The sequence below is a fragment of the Carassius gibelio genome, chromosome A4 (assembly GCF_023724105.1).
Source record: "Carassius gibelio isolate Cgi1373 ecotype wild population from Czech Republic chromosome A4, carGib1.2-hapl.c, whole genome shotgun sequence".
Taxonomy (NCBI): Eukaryota; Metazoa; Chordata; class Actinopteri; order Cypriniformes; family Cyprinidae; genus Carassius; species Carassius gibelio.
In genome coordinates this window covers 26456980-26477032 of record NC_068374.1, presented here as the reverse complement: position 1 = coordinate 26477032, position 20053 = coordinate 26456980, and the positions used below count along the sequence as shown (strand labels likewise).

Genomic DNA, 20053 nt, shown 5'->3' with positions numbered 1-20053 from the left:
CTGGTGGTGAAAACCAGTTAGGACATTGCATCTGCTAGTCACATGTTTTTTTTTTTTTTTTTTAACCAGCCCTGTGCCAAAAACAGAGCCGTGGGTTGAGGAACGGAACAAGGTGTTCTTGTGCTCAAAACAATCATATGTCAAGAGACTCAATTAGCAGAAGTGCTGATCCGCAGCTTGTTTACATTTTATTTGATAAGGAGCTTCTTGCGCCTATTTAAAACCCACATATTGCTCTGTCCAATAGTGCAGATTTAACAAGAAAAAAATAATTCTAGAAAAGCAGCCTGTGTGGATCTAACAAGACGCTTGAACGCTGACTCGACACGTCACACATTTTATGCACCAAAAGGTGCTTTTTGGATTTAAACTGGATTTTTCCAGTCATTTTTGTAAGATGGCACTGCTGTTATAATTATAGCGAGCAGATTATTCTGAATTCAATTCAACCAGCATAATGTTGATCATTAACATTAGTCCCTTATTTTTAGTGATGGGACAATTGATACCGAGGCTCCGAAGCAGTTATCAGAGCACTGTTGCGATGCTTTTGTCAAATAACACGTGATTGATGAGGTTTGAAGCTTGGAACGTCATACAAAATTGGAAGAACGGGACAGCTGGTTTGAAAAAAAAAAAAAAAAAAATGGTGCGTCGCATACACCCAATGTTTGATTTTACATTAACTTGGTTGTGTGTGTATAATTAAACGGGATTCAGTATAATAGTTGATCAGTAGACTAGTCAACTTTAACCTCAAAACCACACAGAAACTTAACGTACGTCACATCTCTGTTGCACTTAATCATATTCCATAGCTGGGGTCTCAGAGACCCCTAACAGCTCACCCAAAATCTCTTTTAAAACAATTATTAATTCAAACAAGTCAATTATTATGATCGTACACTAATTATATATTGATTAATACGTGAATCCGTTGACCTGACTACACGAATTGTGTTCTCAATGTAACAAACTAAATCATTAGATCAGGTTATATAGAACTGTATCGATCAAAGGAGGTTTACGTTTGTAGTCTTTAATTTATCGGAGACTGATCGGACTTTGGAAGCTTTGTTTGGTCATGTGATTTCAAACTTTCTTCTGCTCCACCATGATTTGCTAGAAATAATAGATTAGAGTCTAACCTCCATTTATAGCTAATGCACGTTGTTCAAAGCTTTGAATAATCTGATGAAAGCATCCATTACTTGTCTCGCTTTATTTTCTTAAAATTATAGCCATAGTGAATCACTTACAATGGAAATGAATTGTGGTCGTAATTCCAGATACATTAATTCTTATGCCAAACCTTGTACGGTATGATGATTTGTAAAGCCCTTCATTTGCACAAAAAATAAAAAAAAGAAAGAAAATCCCTCACCGGTGTTCTTCAGCAGCAGTCCTCAAGCTTTACGGGCCCAAATTGCGCAAGGGGAGTCGAACACCCCACAGACCACAAACAGTAATTCTGGTACTCCTATAAGTCTCATTTTAGACTTACAAATTATTTGTAACTCCAGAAATAACGTACACAAAAACAGAAGGCTGACAGGAGCATATAAGAAATAAAGATGGCATATTCTGTATCCTTGTCATTTGATTATTAGTCATCCTGCAGTACCCAGGCTGGAAACCAGTTCTAGGTCCATGAAAACGGGAAGGTGGTCATAACTAAGGTGTGAAGGCTTGTGCTTACATTATAAAACTTAATCGGCCATGTAAATCAAAGCTTATGTAGGCTATAGTGTATATGCAAGTATAACGTTGAAATGGTTACATAATCAGTTAATGGGAATGCAGTGTACACAAGGTTTAAAAAAAAAAACAGGAGAACATGAAAGTCAGATTTAGGTTAAGAAATCAACAAATTTTAATAGTTAATACAATATTGACAGCAAGTTCTCAAACTAGATCACCACACATGAGATGTAGCTCTGAGTGTACTTGTGTAGGTTTACATTCATCAAGCATTTACCACAGCATGTACAGTTCCCCAGCAGTGATGAGCAGGCAGCAATGCGGCTCTGTCCCAAAGGCTCTGGATGGGTTGCACAGACAGCTGAGATCCACCGAGGAGGATCAGCAACCTGTAAAAGTCTCGGAACACACACACACATCCGTTGGCAGAACAATGCATGCATACTTCTCAGCGACAGCACGTTACTGCAACGCTCTCACACCGTGTACACAAAGGGTGGAGCGAGTTTACCTGCTGGCCACGTGGTGTGGCCCAACTGGGTGCGTGGTGTACACGTCATCGCGCAGCTGTGACGCAGAGCGTTCCGCCTCCCTGAGTTGGAGTCTGCGCAATGCTGTGAGAACAAGGAGAGCCGACAAATGAAACCACATTCAACTCGTAACATGCAACTCAGAAAGAATCCTGTCGAACGCCTGAAGTGTAATAAAACATTGTTCGATACGATTACACAGTTACAGGACTAACAATAAGAGCATAGGCATTTTTCACGCACATGTTACGGTCTATGGTTTCACAGCTGCCCGGTCGCCTCGTTCCGACGAAATCGAGTCAGGTTTCGGAAACACCTCAGATTTCATTTCTGAAGAACACGTTCTCGAAGTCTCGCTGCTGAAAGTCCAAAGATCTGTTGTGATCAGAGTCCGACATTGAGAAAACGCTCTCATCAAATGAGACATTACTCTGCATGGAGAAATCGTGGCTTACGTCACACGCCTCCACTGAAACGTCTAATCGATCAGCGTAAACCAGGTCCATTAAATATTGCGTTGTGTTTCTTGGTGCCATGGCTGCTGTTAGGTAACGTTGATTCCCCGTAGCTGTACTGTCGACACGGCCCGGACTCGGCTGCGGTCTCGTGGAGCGGGCCCTTCGTCTCCTTTCGCCCAACTTTGCGCGTAGAAATGTCCTCCTCTTTGGTTTTGACCAATTTGTCTTATGAACAGGCGCGGTCTTGATGTCCTTCTGGAAGTCTCCTTTCATTGTCGTGATTTCAAGAAACATTACCAAGAAGAAAAACGGTCTTTGGTTATCCAAAAGATTTCCTAAAATGATCAACTATTGTTTAAAATAGAACAAAGAAAGCCTTAAAAAAAGACGTGAGCTTTAGCTGCTTGCTCCTCAACGGTCGAAGGAAAAACGTGGCCAACGAACGTTTGTCTCACGTACTTAAGGAACTAGCGGAAGTGACGTTTTCCGCTTTCAGCGAATCAGCTTTCACCTTATCTTAATGCGGCGGTCTTGCGACCATAGAAATAAACAGTCAGTGCCCCGTTTGCAACTGTTGGTGCTTTTATTTTTTTACCAAAACTTTGCAACATAATATAATATTATGTAAAAAAAAAAAAAAAAAAAAAAAAAAAAAAGGCCATCGGGAACTTTAGGAATAAACTTATTAGAAGAAAAAAAGTGTTAATAGGTCTAGATTACCGAATAGTTCTGTCAATATATTTTATTATAACATCCGTGTGTCCGCCACATTGAAAGGGTCAATATCTGCTAGTAAGCCACGAATGGTTTATTTACAGATTAAAATGATTCGGTTTGACATAAACATCAGACAATTTTGCATATTGCAGATGATATAAAACTCCACAATGACATTGGTAAAGCCATTTGGTAATTAAACTGATGGTTATAAAGCACACCCTTTCATGCAGAACACAATTTTGTTATTTCACTGTGCTGCTTTTCCATAGTTTGTCAATGTAAATATGTGCTGGTCGGACATGTTTGACCGTTTTACCTTTTGCAGAATCTCTAAAAAGGCCTTATATGCCCATAACATTTAAAACTGTGATATAACCTTGTATCAAATGAGTTAATTTGTTCTGTGTTCATAATTCACATTAGGTTAGCCAGTCTGATTTGTTCAGCAAAGTCAGTAACTTTAGGGGAGATAATCAACTTAACCATAATATTTCTCCACTCTGCTCTTCCTGCCAAGTGGAAGAAGAATCTATTTAACATTTATTCTCTTTCTGTTATTATTCTAAACTATTCTGGCTTTAAATGTCAGCTTCCCCATTTCTTGTGCTCCACCAGCTCTGTGTTTCTATCAGTAAAGTTTTCCATTCTGGTATTTCTGACAATAAAAAAGTCATATGATGTCTTCATCACTACATTATCATTGCCCCTACTGCAAAATTACAGTTTTACGAAGAAACAATTTTGAAAGTCATTTATTGGTTTGTAAAGAAACAACATCCTGTTGATACAGGCTTTAGTAATAAAGTATAGTTTTATTTAATCTTTCTATTTTAATGTTTAATTTATGTATCATTTCCACATTTAAAAAAAAATACGCTAACATATGAATTTCTAATACCAAATCCATGTTTAAGAAAATTGTTGTACACTACTTTTTTTGACATTGTGATATCACCGCAGTCCAGTAGGTGGCGGTATGCGCACTCGAGCCGCCATGAATCAACAGCAGAGGGAATGAACGTAAACCCTCCATTTTCTCTTCTAGTGCCCTTCTCTTGTGCACTAGCGCCCATGAGTAGCACACTTGATGACTCAAAGACAACAGACACAAGTATGGACCACGAACTTTACACTGTACAGAGTCCCTCGGAGGACATTAAGGACGGCCCAGATCATGCAGAATTCATTTATAAAAGTGAGTAGCAATTACCTTTATGTATTTAAAGTCCCAATGCATTTAATTAACTGTCCCGTTTTAACAGTTTAGCATTGAGCTGGCCACGCAAATTGGATGCATGCATTATACAAATCACGTATCCTACCGTTATTAACATCTGCATTTGTGTTTTTGTGTGTGCGCTTCAAGTGTCAAATGAAGAATTTGTTAGATTCGTGAAGCTGCGCGTGACCAACGACTCCCTTTTCACTGGAAAGAGGAATTCTTCAACTCTGGCTTACAGGTAAACCATTCACCGCCAGCACACAGTTCCACATGCATACTCACACATTCAAGTCGTTGCACCAATAAAGAAGCATGCAGTGTATGTTTATTCCAACAACCTGCAGCAGTTAGTGTGTAAAGTCTCCATATCTTTGTGCCATAGGGCCATCTTGAAAGAGCTGGGTCTGCAAAGGGAAATTTCTGCCAGCCAGGCCAGGAGAAAATGGGAAAACCTTAAGATGAAGTATAAGGTATGCTAATGCCATGTTATGAGTGTTTAATAGTTCTCATTTAATATATATATATTAAATGTTCAATTTAAATTTCATATTGTCATGAATGTATTATATTCTTAAACGGCATTATTTAATATTACACAAAATTAACTACATTACATTTTAATAGTACACGTCATGATGTCATAAAATGCATATACAATTGGATTATAAAAAAATCTATGTTAATATATAATATAAAATATATAAAAAGATGCATATAATTTATTTAAAAAGTATGGCGCATGAATGTATTATATACATACCTATATACATACAAACCTAAATGCCATTATATAATAATATTATGATTATTTACGTTACACAATTCTGAACATCATACCGTGTTGTTACACAAACCTAATATGCAGGATCTTGCACTCTGCTTGCTCACCACTCATAAACTGTTTGTTTCTGTGTATTTTCCGGGTATCAGGAAATGAAGAATCCCCCACCTGGCGTCTCGGTGAACCCCACTAACTGGCCGTGGTTCTCCCTTATGGACGATGCCATGGAGGGTAGACTCGCAGGAAGTGAAGTCGCTCTAGACACGTCTACTGTGGGCGACGACAGCGAGTATCGCCCGAACAACACCACACGCAGGAGGAGCAAGAGGGCGCGGGAGACGCACAAAAGCGAGATCGAGCTGTTCGTCGAAGACGATGACATGATGTCTGAAGAAATGGGGCGAGATAGGGTCGAGCTGGACAGAGACAGGGACGAGATGGAGCAAGAACGGGCCATCCTAGAGAGCGACAAAGCTGCTATTGAATACGAAAGGATGGTCCTGGAGCGGGAGAAGATGGTTTTAGATCGAGAAAGAGCAGGGGTAGAACGAGAACTCGCAGCGTTGGACCGAGACAGGGCCTCTCTGGAGAGAGAAAAGGCCGCTGTGGAGAGAGACAGGGCCTCTGTGGAGTACATCCGAGCTCAGCTGGAAAAGGAAAGAGCGATTCTTGACAGAGAAAGGGCAAAGCTCGAACGAGAGCGTGCCATTCTAGAGCAGCAGCGTGGGATTGAAAAAGTAGAGCAGACGGCTAATCTAAATGATAGTACAGAAGGAACAGATACCTCAATTCCCTTAGTGATGGAACCAGCTTCTTTAGAGAGGAGGCAGAAATTCCTCAACTTGTTTGAAAAGCTCATTGAGAACTTCTAATATGGAACTAACTGTTCTGAACGGGACCCATTATATGTATATATGTCTTCTTTTTTTGTACACCTTCTTTTTGAAGTAAAACTGTTTTCTGTTGCCAGAAGCGGATTGTGTTGTTTAACAGTGATTGGTTTTGTAATGTTAATAGCTATGCTTGTTTAAGAGAGCGATAAGTGTTGCTTTCATGCCTTTGAAGACTTTACAAGCTAACAATGAAAACGTTAAGCCACCTCTGTTTTGGAGAGGTCATCAGAAAACTTTATTCAGGTGTGATTATTTCCATACAAAACACACAAAGCTGAGCTAATATTTACCCCCCAATCAATTCTCAACCCCAATACAATGTTCATTTTGAAGGCCACGGGTCATTACAACAGCTTGAATTGTGATATACCATAATATTGCAGTTCTTGTAAAATAATAATAATAATAAAAAAAATATTTTATATTTATATTACAGTACAGACTTTACAAACAAATTAATTGTTAGAATGCGTTTTTTATTGCATTAGTCAAATTTACCTTTCAAAAAGTTCATTAAGCACCAGCTTCAATTAGTTTATGTTAACAATGATAAACATTTGTTAAATTCTCTATGAATATGAACAATATTTCATTTACAAAACAAACATATTTAAACAATTTGGGCTGGCTTTTGCAGCTAACCCCAGTCAGGCAACCAGTACAGGACACAAAAGAGGGTTTTTGTGCGGTTTTGTTCATATTTGCACTTGTTCATTAGTATTTGATAAATAAAACATGTTCCGAGTTACGCATGGTTCTCTTTTTCTCTGTTTATGAGGCTAGACACACATGTGTTTGAGACGTCATAAATCCAGATATGATTACAAACTTCCTACATTATGAAAAGTATGTACTGTGTCAATAGGTAGAAACACAAGCAGCGTAGAGTTGGACGTGTCCGCCAGAACTCCTGTGAGAGGTTGAGTTTATGTATTTATGCCAACCTCCTTTAAAGACGGCCATTCATATCCAAGTGTTTGCTTGAGCCCGAAGTTAAAAAAGAGAGAGAGAGAGGTACGCACAGAGGAGTTTTGAGGCATGTGCATACGTGTGAGTTTTGTACGTGTGCATTTTTTTTTTTTTTTGGCTTAAATAAGGGCACCAACAGGGATACGTGGCAAACATATGTAGGCCTGTGGGGTTCTGCTGAGGTTGATGGGGTTACCGTCCAGGCGAACATCCTCAAGAGCGTTGCGGATGTAATTCAAGTCATGTGGATTGCAGAAGGTATCCTCGTGCATCATTTGGATATTGTTATTCTGCATGATAAAATGAATAATGTTTTTAAAGATGTCAGTGTCCATTAAAGATCACTATGCAGATCACCAGAAAGACTTTTTAAAAATAAACTAGCAACTTTCAGTTAAAAACTATATACAAATGTTAGTTTCAGTAAAGTGGCAAGTGCCATAGATGTCCACAATGTGGCGCTAGTGAGGTGGGAGTACAGGTACCTGTAGGTGCAGAGAGCGCAGACTGTCAGGCAAAGGAACCGGGATGTGGTCTATGTTGTTGTCTGTCAAGTAAAGGTAAAGTAGCCCCGACATGTCCTGGAAACAGAAATCATGAGCTGTTAACAATTCCGTCAAACAAAATGATCTAAGATAAACTCAACATATCTTGTTAAGTTTTCTCTAAATGAATTGTAAGTTGTTCCTTTGCTATCTGCTATCAGGATCAATGACTACTATGTAGTGTTTTCTTACTTTAAAAGCCTCTCTTTGAATGCCAGTGCTGCCCAGCTGGTTGTGGGAGGCATCAATCAGGGTCATAGAGGGGGCTAGAGCTGGAAGTTGTCTAATGCTATTCTCTCGTAATATCAACTCCTCCAGAGCAGGAAGGCCAAAGAAAGCATCATCATCGATCCTGGAAATTCCATTGCTGGTCAGATCAATCCTCTTTAATTTATCTTTATAACAACAAAAGACAAAAAGATCATTCAGTGAAGTTCATGAAAAAACTAAAGCTAAAGCTATCAAATATTGCTTAAGCTAACAGATCTGGTTATGGAATGTTATCAGACAAACTGCTGTCTATGAGCTCGACCCTTCATGTCAACAGGAATTGCAACCTATTTGCAACATTACTTCTGTAATGCGATTTATTAGTGAATTAAACCAGATATTCAGCTAGAAAAATTTTTAGGGCAGTGCTTGATTTGATACTTTTTTTTTTTGTCATTTCATACTGGCTTGATTTAACTGTGACATGATTAAAACTTTAACTGTCCCTTTGATTAAACACATACTCAGGTTGATGAAGTCAGACTTGCTGATCTTAGCAATTTTGTTGTAGCGTGCATAGAAATGAGTGGTGTCTTTGGAGAGAGGAGGAACACGGTCCAGTTTAAGGTCATCACAGTACACAGATCCAACCAGGCAGGTGCACAGCATACAGGTAGCCATACCTTACCACCAGATTAACAGGTGGCATTCAGAAGACAGACACAAATACATGTGAAAACACAGAAACTGTACTGATTCATATTCCAGCTGCCACCTATTGAGAGACATGAGGCAAACAGTTTTTGCACTTTTGTATCATATTGTCTAAAAAGTCACATTGAACATATGCTGCATACAGTACGGCAGAGGTGTTTAGTCCTGCTCCCTTAGGGCCATTTTAGTGCAGCCTTTAGCTCCATTACCCAGTTGACCTATCGGTAAGCCCCTCCCCTCAAACGCAGATGAGTCAATGGCAGTCGAGTATCAGTTGCACGGGGAGCGGAACTTGGACGGAACTTTGGTTTCAGCGCCATAGAGAAACTTTGGCAGATCTGAAACTTGAATCATTTTTATGAGGTTTATGGTTCAAAAATGGAAAAACTATGTGCCTGGGATACTTATAACAGTGATTCCGGGTATCCTGAGAGGATAGGCAATGGAATTTATTTTTTGGTGTATTTCATAAACCTAAACAAATCCCAAAGCAATTCACCCCAATCCAAATGAAGACAATAATGTTAGTTTTCTGGTTGTCATACTCTCATTAAGTTACAATTTTCAGACCAAAAAGGTTCTCCAGGTTCTCAAGGTTGTCAGATGGACAAAAAAAAAATTTCTAGGCAGGTGTTTTGGAGCTTAGCTGCAGGAATTTGTGGCATTCCAGGAGCAGGATTGGACACCCCTGCAGAATATTGCAGAACAGAACTTTATAGTGATATGTGGGTATCTATGGTAGCAACAAAACTAAATTAGATATCACACTGACCAGGTCTTAAAACTATTGAGGATACATATTATGGAATCAACTTAATTGCCTTATGAATGTTTAAATATGAGTGAAACACTGACCTGTTTGATCTGTTTCAATATCTTTGTCAAAATCAGGTAGCCCTGACCCTATTTCACCCCCAGTCCCCTCCAAGGGAGTGGTTGGGGTAGTTAGGAGTATCGCTTCCTCTTGTTAAACACAACAACATGAAGGTGTTAGGAGACAGATTAGCACATGGACAGATTAACACTGGAACAGGACAGACAGTGAGTAATACTGACACTGAGAATTTGTGATGGTAATGATTATTATTGTTATAATGCACACCAAAGCAAGTGAATACATATTAAACCATGTTCAGCCAGTTAAATTAAGTAATTTTAGAGGATTTGTAGAAAATGCTTAGAGCTTAGAATTGATGGGTGCAACAATAAATTCAATAGTAATTCTAACTCTTGCTAAGCTTGTCTAAACTATTCTTCTAAGCTTTTTCTTCTCCAAATAACGACTCCAGGAAGCTGAAGACAATACTACCAGATTACTGTCATATATCTGAGTCATTAGAATTGCATAGTATTGATATTATGGTACTGACCTTCATCTAAGTCAGGTATTAATATTTCAGTGGTGACGACTGGGGCCTCAGTCACCCCAGACTCTTCTGGGCTCCCAGATTCTCCAGACTCGAAAGTGACCTTAGGCTGTTTAGTCTCCTCTGGGACCCCAGACACATCAGGCAGCACAGTGACCACAGGCTCTCCAAACACCTCATTCAACCCAGAGATCTCAGGCATCCCAGAGGTCCCGGACTCTCCTGATACCTCTGGCACCCCAGAGAGCCCAGATTCTCCAGACACCTCAGGCACCCCAGAGAGCCCAGATTCTCCAGACACCTCAGGCAACCCAGAGAGCCCAGATTCTCCAGACACCTCAGGCACCCCAGAGAGCCCAGATTCTCCAGACACCTCAGGCACCCCAGAGATAACAGGCTCTCCAGACACCTCAGGCACCCCGGAGGTCCCGGACTCTCCCGATACCTCTGGCACCCCAGAGAGCCCAGACTCTCCCGACATTTCATGTACCCCAGATGCTCCAGGCTCTCCAGAAACCTCTGGAACCCCATATTCTCCTAAGCAGTCAGGTAACCCAGAGAGCCCAGGTTCTCCTGATACCTCAGGTTCCCCAGAGACCCCAGGTTCTCCTGACACTTCAGGTACCCCAGAGACCCCAGGTTCTCCTGACACTTCAGGTACCCCAGAGGCCCCAGACACCTCGCGTACTCCAGAGGCCCCAGATTCTCCTGACAGCTCAGGTACTCCAGAGGCCCCAGATTCTCCTGACAGCTCAGGTACCCCAGAGGCCCCAGATTCTCCTGACACCTCAGGTAACCCAGAAACTCCAGACTCCCAAGAGATTCCATACTCCCCCAAATCCCCAGAGGCCTCGTGTGGAATGGTTTCAAACGTCAAGTGGAGCTCCTCCTCTTGTGAGAGACAAGGTGGGGTGGCAAGAAAGAAATTAGCCTCCTCAACAGGAGATGAGAGATAACAATATGACAGAAATGCTTGCAATGATTACGAGTTACCCATTTTGGATCAACATTTTAACCAATACAAAACAGTTTTTTCGCAACATGGTTGTGAATTACAGATCATGATTTCTTGCTTTAAAACCCTTAGGAAATCCCTCCTCACTAAGGTCTAACAGGTAGAGACCAGAAATTTGACTCCACCCAGAGAAAAACTAGCTCCTCTAAAGCTATACTCTCAGGAAAAATGTACAAAAAAATTGTAACGGGACATCTAATATGCACCATTTAAAGGTAGATAAGGTACAAGATTACTGCCCCATTGACAAGCTTCTGTAACCCTAAATGTACAATTTGAACACATTTTTTTCTATCAGTGTAAATATATAAAGCAAACCAAAGTCCTGAGTACTGACCTCTACCTGAGATCAATATTATGCCTGAACCAGAAAGTCCAGAGACTCCAGAACCTAGGTCCTCTGAGTCCACAGAACCTGATATGTCACCAGAGGTCCCAGGACCTCCTGAGCCCAAAGGCACTCCAGAACCTGAAATGTCCCCAGAAATCTGAAGGATGTCAGTGGGCGTCAGACGAAGCTCCTCCTCTTGTTCAAGACAAGGTTAGGTGTTAGAAAACTTATTAGAATTAGAAAAACACTTAGATACATATGGACTGGTTCAGTAAACAGTACAAGTGATGAATTAAATATGGTGCACATAAAAAGCAAGTTAAAGAATTATTAAAACACATTTAACCAATCAGATTTCCAGTTAAATGGAAAAACAGCATGATGAAATGGTTGGCATGCCAGTCATGACAATTAGTAGTGTGTGTGTTTGTCTATGCATAGTACAAACCTCCCTGTGCACTAGGGCCCATCAGAGTCCCTGACTCCCCAAAGCCTGATGGAATCAGCTGAGGCTTTATGGGTAATTCTTTGTCTTCTCTCTCCTCCTCTTCCTCCTCCTCCAATGAGGCATGGTGTGAAGGATCAATGTCCTCATCGGGGCTCAAGGTTCCAATCTCTATCTGCAAGAGGAATTTAGGCCGGTACACTATATTGATTTTTATTAAGTTACAAACCCTTACAATGCTAACACAACTGAGCCAAATAATTAAAGTCTAGAGAATTATTAGAAACTTCTAAGCCGATAAATTGGGACAGACTGGAACTAAAATATGTAGGATGTTGGCTCTCTATAGCCCCTTTCACACTGCCATTCCGGCAAATACAGGGGTAAAGTGTTCCTGCAATTGGTCTCTGGTCGCTAGATTTGGCACTTTCACACTGCCAGTGATGACCCGCTATATGTGCGTGCTTTCACACAAAACCCTTGAAGATCCCGTAACGACACGTGACATCAGCGCGTGACGTGTGATGTACGAGTCGACAATGACTGAAGCAAGCAAACGGTCTCGGCGTCAGCGCGGAAAGTGATTAACTAACTGATCTCTGCTTCATTACAGTTTGCACATATGTTTTCGTCGCGAATGTTGATCTTCCTTCAAAACAGCCGGTAAAAGAGTTGCGTGATAACGCACGTCATCACTTTTAGATCTGAATTAGAATTAGATCTGGCTTTTGTTCACACCGCGCTAGTCCCGGGTCGAACCCCCCAATGTTACTAGGTCCCCGACCCAGGTTCAATTCGGTAATCAATTCCGGGACGTGGTTGCTTTCACACAGAAGGCAACCCGGCAATGTTCCGGAAATATTGCGGGTCCGACGTGCAGTGTGAAAGGGGCTTATGACCTGGACTGAACACCCTTGAGCGATACTGAACTGATAAACAATTCAAAATATCCCAGATACAAACCAGTTATTCATTAGACATTAGTTTGTCCTACTAAAGCATAAGAGTCTTGCAGACACATTAACACATTTGATTGTAACAAAAAGTATTTTGAGGTTCAGTTAAAGGTGTGACTCTGCAAATAGCTGTCCCATTGAAAGAGAAAAGGCTTTTCAATGGGTATCGACCTTTTCATTTAAAGCTTTCAAAGTCACCATTTTCCTTGTAAATGCTAATTGTCCCGAGGTGTGAGACAAATTACAGATCATATTGATGTGGTGATGTATACATCTATTCTATTCATTTTTTTATTTCATTTACTCTGCTAATATTGACTATTTTTATCAGCATTTTTAGTATTTGATTCCACTACAATCCAGAGTGGGGAGCTGTGAAACCATTCACTGTCTCATCTGCAAGCAGCTGCTATTCTCCAGAAATGGTCCTTGTGGAACCAAGACATACATGGTAGCAGAAAAATAATTTTTTTTGCCCATTTTCTTTCCAGGGTGTTCAGTTAACTCCAGAGGACCCATCTCAGTTGTCTCACATAATAGTCAACTTGATCCTATTAAAAATGAATTATTTTTTCAAATTACAATTATTAAGCTGTAGAACCGTTATTTTATTAAAATGCACTACAATATTAATTCTGTCAACAATCAGGTATGAGGGCAAATCGCAGAAATCTACTAATGCTGAGAGTCCGTAAAAAAACAGCAAGCCTTTGAGAGGCCTTGCTTGGACTATGCTTGCTTTTCAAACAACAACCTAGCCAAACACGCAAAGCCAAAAGCTAAAAGAATGGCTAAAAGAAATCAACAATGTGTAAAGCAATGAACAGCCAATGAGTAATTTCAGATACTGGGATGCATGAGGAGCTTTCTGGAACCCTTACTAAAATCTATTCTACAGCAGCCAGACCTGTGACTCACAAGCCTGTCAGCATTTTTGTTTGTCTGAAAGTCAGAGAAAAGATGATTTTATAAAGGAATGTGCATTGTGTTGTGTAAGTTTTAAAGTTTTTTTTATCTTTCTGTTGTGGAAGCAATGCAACAGTTTGCATAATAGCTTTACTCTAAGGGGTCATTTCATTAGGTTCTTTAGGTGTCTCAATACTAGTTTTATTTGATCTTAATGCAGCGTTCGACTCTATAGTCCATGACATACTCTTAGATTATAGCCTTTTTGTGTTGCATTGTATGCCTTCATGCTTTTTGTTGGTATAACTTTACACCTTTTCAGAAACAGGTATATTGATAAGTGCAACCTTTAGATCCCAAGATTGACATTACGGCAGGAGCAACATTTCAGCTGTCACTTGAGTGAAAGTATAATACAAATACACCTGCACATACATTAAATGTCTCTGTTTGTACATACATTTACACAGACAAATACAACATGTGCCTAAGGAACCTACAAGCACTCTTACATGTACAAGCAACTCATAACTCCTCAAAAACAGAGTCTTAACATCTGATTGGTTATGTATGATACATTTAGTCAGTTTATTTATATTAAAGAGTTGTACCAGAAATCTAAATTAACTACAGTTTGGAAACTGCATATCTTCATAATAATAAAAATGTTAGTGATGGTGAGGAACGACAAACGTTCCCACACCTTATGAAACATTCATCATATCCGAAAGAGTTGAAAATTAAGAGCCTTACACAAGGAAAATGTGTGGCAATTCACAAGTGTGCTTTTGATTGTGGGTTTAACTACATAACATGCACATCAGGATCAAGTTAAGTCTCTTGGCTTCAATGTAATTCTTCTAAAAACCCATCTTGGCTTATGCCATGCATTCAAACATAGTTTTAGCCTTTTTTTTCCATGTTGAAGATGATACATTTCTTCACACCTGCATACCGTAACTTCTGGCCATCAAACCTCAGTTTACAACAACATTCCATTCAATAAAGTGTGTAAAGAACATTAAGTATAATAATACCAGACATTCCCAAATTAATATTATTAACTAAAACATTACTTTAAAATGAGAACATGTTCTGTGTGGATTCTACTACAAATATAATTTAGGAAATGACAGCCAACTAGACAGTAAGTATTGGCAAAATTAGATGCTTAGATCTACTTTCAATTATGTTATTGTGCATCCAGCTAAATTATGAGTGAAATAATCTAATGTACAAGTATGAATAGTGTTGCACAATTATTGATTATGAGTGAATTTCAGTTCAGTAAAAATGCCAGTGTCTGCATCCCATTACATAAGACTGTGCCAGTGGAAAAATTCAGTCGAGAACATTTTACGTTGAACAACATCTGGTCTGTCCATCATACAGATGATATGTCCAAGGAAAGTATTTGTTACATAAAAAAAAGAATGATAAATCAGTCTGACACAGTGAACTTTGCTGTACCAATATGCCTCTGTCCATGAGCAGTTCTTTAAACAACATACAAGGACAATCATAAAAAGGCAATTTACTGAAAATGATGGTCCTTGCGAAGCTTAATTTCACCAAGAAGGGATAAATATTAGTATGCATAGCAGAATACTGTTCTGAAATCAGCCAGGATGAGTAAATACAGGCCCACATGCCCTCAGTGACCGACCCTAAAGCACAGCAGATGGTTTAGAAACCAGTTTCTAAATGAAAATCATAAACCAAAGACTGACAAAGCTGGATGCTATTATCCCCAGGAACATTTGGATGAGCAGAGCAAATGAAAAGTTGTCACCCTGAAGCAAAACTGCAGAAAATACATTCCTGCATGTCAATTAGAATCGAGTTCAATGCTTGAACATTAGCCATCTTTACAGGCTGGAGGAAACTAATGAATTTGTAGAAATAGGAATCATTAAACCGAGGTCCAAAAATGAATAAGGCTTGATTCGAAACACTTAGATGGGACATATATTGGAAAATAGGACTTGAAATGAAAGAATTCAGGTACTAATGAAAAACCCATTTATGGAAACTAGGCTGCAAAAAAGACAGGGGACATCATGAAATCCATGAGAATGAGAATTTTGACATACTGTATGACCACCCATTTTAACATATCAAGATAATTTAACCAGTTTATGAATTTTGAAACCTTGAAATAAATCTCTCACCTGTGGTTCATCAAATCCATCGTAATAGTCATAGACATCAGTACCATCCACATTCTTGTCTAAGTCCACATTGTTGTTGTCATAGTTATCTAATTCCGCTTGTCTGGCATATCTGCGGGGAGAGGCTGCCACCACACACAGGACCAGGAGTCCCCACATCAACCTCAGCGTTATCATCTTCCTTCTAGACACAGAATCAGATGGATTATTGTTTGGGGAGATCTTAAAATGTTCATGTACAAGCAGAGTAGTAAACAGTTTGAAAAAGATGATTCTTGTGAATGGCTGGTTGTATATGGCAGCATAATCAGCCCACAATATATATCAAGCAACATAACCATATAAAATGTATTTTATTTTTGATCATTTAAAAAATATAACACCCCCCTGGGGAGGTAAATTAACATGTTCTAACAAGAGGCACAAGTATCTTAAAAATCATGGACTCTGGCTCACCATGCACCTGTCATTACAGGAAACAACTTTGTAAGATTGGAGAACACAGTATTCATTACCAGGGTGTAGGCAGCCAGTAATACTGAAATACAAACCTCTACAGTCCTCCGCTCACTTACAAGAGCCAAGAAGCCAGCAACTAACCAAGCAGCCACCTTGAACTCACTCAATGACTGCTTTGTGAGTTAAAGTTCAAAGTTCACAGGTGAGAGGCATGACATCATAAAAGGTTTAGCATTTTCATTTATTTATTTTTGTAAATAGCACAGGTTGTAAAAAAAGTTGACTTGAAAAAAGACTTGACTTTAGGTATCTTTGAATAAATGCTTTATATGGGTCCAGAAAGAATCCACACTCTTAAAAATAAAGTTACTTCAAAAGGTTCTTCAAGCAATTAACCATTTTTGGTTCCACAATGAACCATTCAATCAAATGTTCTTTAAAGAACCATCTCTTTTTTTGCATTTTCGTAATTTGAAGAACATTTTTTCACTACTAGGAACCTTTTGTGAAGCAGAAAGGTTCTTCAGATGTTAAAGGTTCTTTATGGAATCATTTAGATAAAAAGGTTATTCTATGGCATCGTGAAGCACCTTTATTTGTAAGAGTGCATGGAACATTTCCATTGCACAAAAGGTTCTTTATAGTGGAAACACGTTCTTTACATTATTCAAATGTTCTTCAAAATAAGAAAAAAAAATGGTTTGTATAGAAACTGTTCACTAAAGTGGTTCTTATTGCTGCAAAATCCCCCCTTTGGGACCTTTATTTTTAAGACTATGGGTAAATTATCTACCACAAAACCATACTAATTGAAAGAAAATAAAACATTATTTTCCCATTGTCATCAGCTGACCTATAGAGGAAATCTGCAGATGTTTTTCCATTTTCTGTGCTGGTTTTGGGGGGAAATTCTGCTGACTGGATTTAAGTCTGGCAGAAGATTCTATATGCCCATAATCACAAGTTCTTAATAACTAACAATGTCCAAAACTCTCAATTTTTAATACGGTATATAAGAAAGATTTGTCAAATATTTCTTTGGAGTATCATGCATTATAAAGCATTCTTCATATTCTTAATCTCACGTGTACTGCTTTGTATTCTCTTTAAAGGTTTGTTATCAAACACATAATGTTAGTTTTTTTCCCCAACAGTTATCATTATTAGAATTTGAGCTAATGTGGAATATATAAATTTATTATGAATGGTAAGAGGCTCAGAGGAAAGCAATGATCAAATGGAGTGAAGGAAGAAGAGGGTGTACTTGATGTGCAGACCAAGTTCTGGTCCTCGGGGTGAAACGGAGAGAACTAGGCGAAAGAGAGAAAAAGAGGGAGAACTCTAACAGAGCCTCTTTATGAGTGTCTGACTCTACACTCAAGTTCGAAATTCCACCGAGGTTTGTGGACAGAATGGCAATGAGTTACGATCTCTCTCTATCTCTCTCTCTTTCATACACACACATCCACGTAACTCTCAGTGAAGGCTATTTTGGGGCATAGCTGCACTCTAGAAACCACTGCATTTTTAGACATAAAACAGTTCCCTGTGGGTTTCTGACAGCTAGTGAACACATGGCATCACATCACATGATGAATAGAGATTATATATTAGTGATATTGATTAGATATAGTCACAAACTAGTTCAGTCGTCTCACAGTAAAGCTTCAGTGTACCAGTGCCTTACAGCTTCAGCTGGGAAATACTGAAAGAGGGACTATACTGCACACAGAGCTCGGCTTTTACACACTCTCAACAGTGTTTGCAGTGCGTAGACCCCGTGTGAGTATGTGTGTGTGAGAATTAACTATCCCACTGTTGTTTTTGGCTCTAGCCGACAGCGTTCCACAAACTCATTGATTTGACAATTGCTTCTTCTCTATTGGTTCTGCCAATCATGCCAAAATTATGACTTAATTACATCCAATAAGTCAAAATGCATAAAATATGAGCATTGCAGCTTAATGAAACACATATTACAGACATATCTACTAAATCTCATCTGTTTGGTGATTACTGTTATAACTGAAGATTTATCTGAAGATTTGAAACGGGAAGTTTCTATAATATGGCCCTTGACCTGAACAGTTTGCTAATGACCAGACATCGTGAGTCTCCAACAGTAATTACAGCTGTCCTATCAGATTATTTGAAAATCCTGAAATCCATGAGCATGAGAATATTGACATATGACCGCCCGATTTAACATATCAAGATAGTTTAACCACTGAAGATTTGAAACGGGAAGTTTCTGTGATATGGCCCTTGACCTGAACAGTGTGTTAATGACCAGACATCATGAGTCTCTAACAGTAATTACAGCTGTCGTAGATTATTTGCAATACACATATTTTATTGGTGAGGCTTAAAAAATGGACTACTCTCTTAAAAATCAAGCACAAACATCATCACACACAAAACAAACCCCAAAAACCATGGAATAGTAAACTGGCCAATAAAGAAGATACATAAATTGCCATCACTACCACACAGATCACCTGTTAACCCACTTAAAAATCTTGTTTGAGTTTCAACATTACGGTATTGTTAGAAGATTCATGAAGTTGATGGAGCATAGAGGTATTATATCATCAAGCCAGAAATCCACGAAAGAAATAAAGAAAGCCTAAGAAAAGGTGTATATGAACTACGTGAACTATTTTAACTTTGCAAATGTGCATTACTATTACAAGAACTAGAAGGAGATTCATTAAGACCATGGTGTACATCTTATATCACAAAGCCAGTCAAATACAAGACAAACATTTAAAAACAAAACAAAATGAAAGCCTCAGTACAGAACTTCATTTTAGCTTTTTTTAGCTTAGCCTCAGTGGCCAGGTACAACTGAGGCTTAGCAGCAGAAGGGACCCCAAGAAGCCTTTAGGTCTGGTTCCTGCTCTAAAGCACAGCACCAACATTAAGAAGAACACACAGCAGAACCCTTACCTCTGTCTCTCCTTTCCCAAATGGTCCTGCTCTTCAGATCTGACAGGCAGAGGGTTGGTGGGCCTGGCCAATGGCAATGGGTCACTCACAGTGAGTGTGTTTCTGTGTATGGATGCTTCTGGGTGTGTGTGAAGTGTACGTGTACACACACTCCCAGACCCCTGTGCCCTACCTGCCTTGTATATGTGAAGGTAAGAAGTGAGACTGAGAAAGGGGAGAAATCGAGTTTTGGTCACATCTACAGTAGTGCCCACCCCATACCACACTGCATCGCACACACACACACACACACACACACACTGAACGGACACACAATTTGCACGCTCACAGACCCCCAACTGCAAAAATCCTTTAATCCCTTACAACGATCTGTCTTTTTTTGTTTCCTGAAGAGACACATAAGTCATTCAGTTCTAAGTGAGATATTTGTCTTCCTTTTCCTGAGGTGAGCGTGAGGCATATTCTGCTTTCATGTAGGGATCTGCAGGGCCCCGGCGCACAATGGGCCCTCTGTGAGGCTCCTCTGTTAGTGTAATGCAGAGAGGTAGAAAAGACCTCCATTCTGCTCTGTGCCAAGACTTGGTGCTAAAACCCTGCTTAGTACCTCTGTGCAGAGATTGACTGAAGAAAACCTGCTAACCTATCAGGAAGTGCCGTACAAGTGCCTGCTTTTAATGTTCGGTGGGATGTTTTTAAAGGCCTCAGACTATT

General features: G+C 39.5%; 2 protein-coding genes and 1 long non-coding RNA gene across 7 annotated transcripts; 1 reads left to right on the top strand and 2 right to left on the bottom strand.

Moving 5' to 3' along the window:
- Window positions 1-1849: 1849 nt before the first annotated feature.
- Window positions 1850-3265, bottom strand: LOC127975311 (uncharacterized). 2 transcript variants are annotated; one of them, XR_008157489.1, is made up of 3 exons: window positions 2687-3142; window positions 2475-2606; window positions 1850-2315 (listed from the first exon to the last, which is right to left on the bottom strand). It is a non-coding gene; the product is annotated as an uncharacterized LOC127975311 (long non-coding RNA). The 2 variants fall into 2 exon arrangements; XR_008157490.1 differs by having other exon boundaries at window positions 2475-3265.
- A 1162-nt stretch (window positions 3266-4427) lies between these two features.
- On the top strand, window positions 4428-6384 carry LOC127975211 (SAFB-like transcription modulator). The gene is made up of 4 exons (XM_052579080.1): window positions 4428-4604; window positions 4776-4869; window positions 5014-5101; window positions 5562-6384. The coding sequence occupies exons 1-4, from the start codon at window positions 4481-4483 to the stop codon at window positions 6282-6284; spliced, it is 1029 nt and encodes a 342-aa protein (XP_052435040.1). The 5' UTR covers window positions 4428-4480; the 3' UTR covers window positions 6285-6384.
- A 165-nt stretch (window positions 6385-6549) lies between these two features.
- LOC127975189 (epiphycan-like) lies at window positions 6550-19527 on the bottom strand. Of its 4 annotated transcripts, none has more exons than XM_052579051.1 (11): window positions 19343-19527; window positions 15935-16118; window positions 11905-12076; window positions 11463-11651; window positions 10484-11001; window positions 10114-10411; window positions 9599-9706; window positions 8554-8712; window positions 8012-8214; window positions 7760-7855; window positions 6551-7564 (listed from the first exon to the last, which is right to left on the bottom strand). In XM_052579051.1, exons 2-11 carry the CDS (start codon window positions 16109-16111, stop codon window positions 7394-7396), a joined length of 2091 nt encoding a protein of 696 aa, XP_052435011.1. In that variant the 5' UTR covers window positions 16112-16118; window positions 19343-19527; the 3' UTR covers window positions 6551-7393. The 4 variants fall into 4 exon arrangements, with proteins under 4 accessions (XP_052435004.1, XP_052435011.1, XP_052435020.1 ...); XM_052579060.1 differs by having other exon boundaries at window positions 10114-10375; window positions 10520-11001; XM_052579044.1 differs by having other exon boundaries at window positions 6550-7564; window positions 10114-11001.
- Window positions 19528-20053: the final 526 nt, after the last annotated feature.